The 5,801-nt window shown below is 53.5% G+C and overlaps 1 protein-coding gene across 1 annotated transcript; it reads left to right on the top strand.

Moving 5' to 3' along the window:
- The first annotated feature begins 218 nt into the window (after positions 1-218).
- Syngr3 (synaptogyrin 3) lies at positions 219-5,142 on the top strand. The gene is made up of 4 exons (XM_005081604.4): positions 219-447; positions 2,817-3,054; positions 3,532-3,674; positions 3,753-5,142. Exons 1-4 carry the CDS (start codon positions 349-351, stop codon positions 3,960-3,962), a joined length of 690 nt encoding a protein of 229 aa, XP_005081661.1. The 5' UTR covers positions 219-348; the 3' UTR covers positions 3,963-5,142.
- Positions 5,143-5,801: the final 659 nt, after the last annotated feature.

The following is a 5,801-nucleotide window of genomic DNA, read 5'->3' as shown; positions in this document are numbered from 1 at the left end:
TGGCCGTAGCAAGACCTGAGCTCATTCCTTACCTTTTCTTGCCTACCTCTAAGACCCAAGACTAAACCTCGTTTAGTCTTTCCAGAGAATGTCCTCATCTCCGACTCTGTCATACAGGGAACGGTGAGCAGGAAGGACGGAGGGCAGGGCTCAGGCCCCCGGCGCGTGGACCCAGTCGGGGGCGCTGGTTCAGCCCCGCCCCGCGCGCCCCCGCCGCAGCCGACGCGCGCTCCCGGGAGGCGGCGGCAGCGGCAGCATCCGTAGCATCAGCAGCCTCAGCAGCAGCCCCGGGCGGTCTCGCGCAGGGCAGGCCGGCGGGACAAACGGACCGAAGGCACAGGTCCCGCCATGGAGGGAGCCTCCTTTGGCGCGGGCCGTGCGGGAGCCGCCTTGGATCCCGTGAGCTTCGCGCGGAGACCCCAGACCTTATTGCGGGTCGTGTCCTGGGTGAGTGATCCCTAAGCAAGCCCCTTCCAGGTTCCCCATCTTCCTAGCATCGCTGTCTCCCACCCTCACCCGCCCCCCTGCCCATCGCCCCTCACCCTCCTCTCCGCCGGCCCCTCCCCCCCAGCCGCAGGTTGGGGTGACGTCACATGGCTAGGCGCGCCCACCTGCGGGCGGGGGAAGGGCCGGCTGTTACCAATAGACCTTGAGAGGTCACCGCCAGTCTCCCCCCTGCCCTCAATTTATCTTTAGGTCTAATCCAGTGCCCTTCCTCAGCCTTCTCTTCATTTTTCCGGTTCCCAAAACCTGGAAGCGCGCACAGGGTTGTGGATGTGATTCTCCTAGGGGTTCAGGGACTAAATTCCAGATAAGAGAGGGGGTATGGTAACCAAGGAGGAATGCGCAGTTCCTTCCCTTTGCCAGATCATAAATCCACCAAGTTCATTTAAAGGGAGGTGATCCTTCCTAGACCCCTTAGGTCTAACTGAGTTGAAGGAGGGAAAGGGGGCTCCTGGCTGGTGTAGTTACAAGGGGCTCATCTGGGAGGGCTTCCTGGAAATGGCATGGAAGCTGTAGACTGGGGGTAATCTATCCCATTTATGCATGTCTTGCCTGCCCTAACCCCTAGGGCAAAAGATTTAGGAGATGGATGCCAAGTTCTGGATTTTGTCCAGCGGGCACTCATCTAATCTCCATGCCCGTCTTGGAGGAGGGCGGTTCCCAGGGTGGGGCAGCCCCTCCCCCTAAGACCTCGTGGACTGAAGCAAGACTTTTCTGGTCCTGACTTGTGAATTGCTCTCGAGGGACATGTCCATACTGTGGCATTTTCCATGACTATATTATCAAGGAGTTTTGGTGAGAAAGGAGTGGAGTACGATTTGAGATTAGAGGACATTTGGAAACACAGGACTGCCTAGACTTAGAAGTGTCTGGTTTAAAATGACTGATTGCTTCCCTCCTGCCGCTGAGGACGGCCCAAATCTTAGAAGTCAGTTGTCAGTTTTAGATCCCAAATGCTCTTGATTGATATAACTGATTACTTGATACTATAACTGATTACTCACCGGGGTCATTTCTGGTGTTCACTATTCCTAGTGGACATTCTTGGACCCAGCGTTCCTAGCCAGGTCAGTTTACTCTGTGTAGTACACTGAATAGCAGACACATAGCTCCATGTGCAGAAGTCCAGTTCACAAGGGGAAGGGCTGGCATACTTGCATAATTCTCCAGACCCCTGTCCCTCGATTTGCCCTCAACAGTGCCTTAGCCCACCACAACCCCGGAAGTCATCCATATAGGTGAAGGTTCCTGTCTCCGTACCTTTTTTGTTTGTTTCTTTTTCAAGACAGGGTTTCTCTATTTAACAGCCCTGGCTGTCCTGGAACTCTCTTTGTAGACCAAACTGCCCTTGAACTTACTGAGATCTGCCTGCCTCTGCCTTCCAGGTTCTGGGATTAAAGGCGTACCTCATCACTGCCCAACTGTCTCCGCACTTTTAAGTATACTCTGGGAGGCCATAGGTTCCAAGACCTGCAGAAGAGCCACACTTTTAGCAGTCATATGACCCTGAGAAATGACTTCACTGTGGGACCCTAATATGCCTCCTTATAAAGGGGATAAAAAGAGTGGTGTTGCAGGGCGGTGGTGGCGCACGCCTTTAATCCCAGCACTCGGGAGGCAGAGGCAGGCAGATCTCTGTGAGTTCGAGGCCAACCTGGTCTACAGAGTGAGTTCCAGGACAGCCTCCAAACCAATACAGAGAAACCCTGTCTCATAAAAAAAAAAAAGAGTGGTGTCTCTAATACTTTGTTTATGGGTACTTTCCTGCATGTAAGTCTGTGCACCATGTATGTTTTTGATATTGGCAGAGGCCAGAGAGGACATCAGATCCCCTGTAACTACATTTCAGTCATAAGCTTTCTTGTGGGTGCTGGGAATTGAACCCTGGTCCTGTAAGAGAGTGTACCCAGTATTCTTCAACTGTTGAGCTATCTCATCAGTCCTATATTATTGTTATATTAGTGTTTTATGTAGCCAAGGCTGCCTTCCTTTAATTTTTTAAAAATGTTTTGAGACAGGGTTTTTCTGTGTAACAGCACTGGATGCCCTGGAACTCACTCTGTAGACCAGGCTGGCCTCGAACTCAGAGATCCGCATGCCTCTGCCTCCCAAGTGCTGGGATTAAAGGTGTGCAGCTTTTTTTTAGCAATTCCTCAATATGCAAGAGGGTGGAAAGATGGGTTCAATGCTGCAGGGGAACTCTAGGACAGGCATGGACACTTGGGCTCTTGACAGGGGCAACAGATGCCTTAGGCAGTGGCATAAGGAGACCTGATAGCCCTAAACTAGACCCGCTGCCTGGCTGCCTGCAGGTGTTCTCTATCGCCGTGTTCGGGCCGATAGTCAACGAGGGCTACGTGAATGCGGACAGCGGTCCAGAGCTGCGTTGCGTCTTCAATGGAAACGCAGGCGCCTGTCGCTTCGGCATCGTGCTGGGTCTCGGGGCCTTCATCGCCTGCGCGGCCTTCCTGCTGCTGGACGTGCGCTTTCAGCAAATCAGCAGCGTCCGAGACCGCCGCCGCGCAGTGCTGCTGGATCTGGGCTTCTCAGGTGGGCGAGGCCGCCGGCGGTGAGAGGCGGAGCCTAATGTAGGGAGTGGGGCTGGGGCGGGACCTGGTGGTTGAGCTAGAGGGGCCAGAAGAGGTACAACCTGACTCAATCGGGGAGATCCAAGGGTCTTTGCGGGGGCGTAACTGAGCCTCCAAGAAATGAGACCAGGCGCGGGGATTGCTGCCAGGCTTCTTCCGAAGAGCAGCAGGCTGTGAGATGCGCCTCAGGGTTTTGGCTCAGTAGAACCCATCCACAAGAGGGCGGGACCTAGAGGTACACAGGGAACCCTGCCTTGGGAGCGCCCCGAGGTCTCAGGGCTCAGGGAGCAAGGCTGGGCCTTGGAGGTCGTGTAAATAGGGATTTGCTGGTGAACCTGAAGGACACTGCACCTTGTCTGAACGCACGAGGTCCTGTGGTTCAGCTAGAGCACAGATTCTGGTGATGGGACACCATCTGATCACCAGTCCCCACCTGCAGGGGTCTGGTCCTTCCTGTGGTTCGTAGGCTTCTGTTTCCTCACCAATCAGTGGCAGCGCACAGCACCAGGGCCGGGCACGGCGCAGGCCGGGGATGCTGCGCGGGCCGCCATCGCGTTCAGCTTCTTCTCCATCCTCAGCTGGGTGAGTGTAGGTCCTGTGGGTGGTGGGTCCAGGAGCATCTGCGGGTTCACTCCAGCTGACCATGGCTCTCCCATCCAGGTGGCGCTCACCGTGAAGGCCCTGCAGCGGTTCCTCCTGGGCACCGATATGTCTCTCTTCGCCACAGATCAGCTAGGTGCTGGGGCTGCCCAGGGCTACCCAGGCTACCCAGTGGGCAGTGGTGTGGAGGGCACAGAAACATACCAGAGTCCGCCCTTCACCGAAACCCTGGACACCAGCCCCAAAGGGTACCAGGTGCCTGCCTACTAGTAGTTGTTAGGCCCCGGCCCGGGCTGGAAGGCCACCTCACCATCGTAGGCCTCAAGGCCTCCTGGGACCTTTCCTGGGTCCTACCGTCCCAGTGCCAAGGACAGAGAAGGTGGCTGCTGTGGGCCTCTGGGACCAAGGGGAGTAGCTCCCCTGGGGTGCCTGGACTGTCCCCACAAAGTTTCCCCTAGTTAGAGGTCCCAGTCCTAAGGCCCTCAGAAGAAAACAGGACTTTCTGGAGTGGGCTGCTCTGGGAGGCATTCCTTTTATGGGCCAGCCAACCGGGGGCTTACCTGTCCACTCTAGGGTCAGAAGTCCAGCTGCCTTCCAGGGCAGGGTGCAAGGGCTTCTGATGACCAGGAAGCAGGAGATTAGTTGCACCCTTAGGTGGGGGTTATGGCCCTTGTTCCCAGTCCCTTGTCCCTGTGGGTAGTGACTGCCCTGGCTCCTATCGCGGTGGTCCACCCTGTCCAGAGGCTCCCTCTTCTTCCTCTTTCAGGATCCCTAGAGCAGCTCAGCCCTGTCGGTGTTGTGATTGTGATTAAGTCTTCAGGTTTCATCTCATAGTGCCCCTGTAAGCTGCCCCTCTCCGTGTGGCTCCTGCCCAGGTGTGGGTGCTTCTGGCCAGGAAGGCATAGACAGCTATGGGCCTGGGTACCCACCCCCTTCAGAAAGAATACCTTCCCTAGGGAGGGGTAAGACAGCTGGGTACCGAGTGATAGGCAAGACAGGCCTCTTATAAGAAGACTAAAGGTCTCATTTGCCCAGGGTGTTGCTGGAGAGAGTCATTCCTGTAAATGGCTTAACCTTGGCTTCCTGAACCAGTCCCTGCCTATTCTATCGTCTGTTCCCTTTTAAGGCCCAGACCAGGTCCCTGTGCATAGCAGACTATTCATGCATTGCTTGAAGCTGGCTTTACACATCAAGTCAAAACCAAATGTGTCGCCATATCTCATTCTTCCAGACAAAATGCCTCCCTGTGGAGTTGCAGTTGAATGACAACCCTGTATGTTGTAGCATAGACCAGTTATGTGACTATTTAAGTGACCATGTTTACAATTTTTGTATATATGAATCTATTCCTCTCTCTTCTGAAAAAACAATCCGTGATTGTGTATTTTCAGTGTCCCCTGTTACAACTGCAACTTCTTTACAATAAAGACTGTAAATGCATTGACCACAATTAAGGTACTCCTAGTGTCATTTTCCCCCCATCCCTGCTGCGCTGGGGGCTGGGGGCTGGGGTCTCAGGGCATCAGAAGCAGAATTTGGGAGAGGGTAGGAAGGTAGAGATCAGACTGACTCCTAAGTTTTTAGAGATGGATCACACATCTATGATCCCTTCATAGAGATCACATTGGTCTGGTGAAATTTGCTACTCAGTGTAGGCTTTCTGAAATGCTAAAGTCTATTGTGGAATATTAACTAAAGATGTGTTACATTAGTTTATGCTATGGAATATTTGCTTAATTATGCAAAGATGTGTTGCATTCTTTTATGTTGCATTTGTTTAACTCTGTGAAGCTATGTTACTTTGCCTGTTTAAAACACCTGATTGGACCCAGGTGGTGGTGGTGCCAACCTTCAATTCCAGCACTCAGGAAGCAGAAGCAGGTGGATCTCTGTGAGTTCAAGACCAGCCTGGTCTCCAGATTGAGTTCCAAGACAGGCTCCAAAGCTACAGAGAAACCCTGTCTCAAAAAACAACAAAAAAGAAACCAAACCAAACCAAAAGACCCACCGGATTGGTCTAAATAAAGAGCTGAACAGCCAATAGCTAGGCAGGAGAGTGAAATAGGCAGGGCTCCCAGGCCAAGAATAAATAGAAGAGGGAGGAGTGAG

This window comes from Mesocricetus auratus, unplaced genomic scaffold, assembly GCF_017639785.1.
Source record: "Mesocricetus auratus isolate SY011 unplaced genomic scaffold, BCM_Maur_2.0 Super-Scaffold_100007, whole genome shotgun sequence".
Taxonomy (NCBI): domain Eukaryota; kingdom Metazoa; phylum Chordata; class Mammalia; order Rodentia; family Cricetidae; genus Mesocricetus; species Mesocricetus auratus.
Note: the sequence above shows the minus strand (reverse complement) of the source record. Positions and strands in the feature narration are given on the sequence as shown.

What these genes read in the sequence shown, in the direction of transcription:
- Syngr3 (XM_005081604.4), top strand. Translation starts at nt 349, where the DNA reads ATGGAGGGAGCCTCCTTTGGCGCGGGCCGTGCGGGAGCCGCCTTGGAT. An exon ending in GCTGGATCTGGGCTTCTCAG is followed by an intron (nt 3,055 to 3,531) that starts GTGGGCGAGGCC and finishes CCCCACCTGCAG; the next exon opens with GGGTCTGGTCCTTCCTGTGG. An exon ending in TCTTCTCCATCCTCAGCTGG is followed by an intron (nt 3,675 to 3,752) that starts GTGAGTGTAGGT and finishes TCTCCCATCCAG; the next exon opens with GTGGCGCTCACCGTGAAGGC.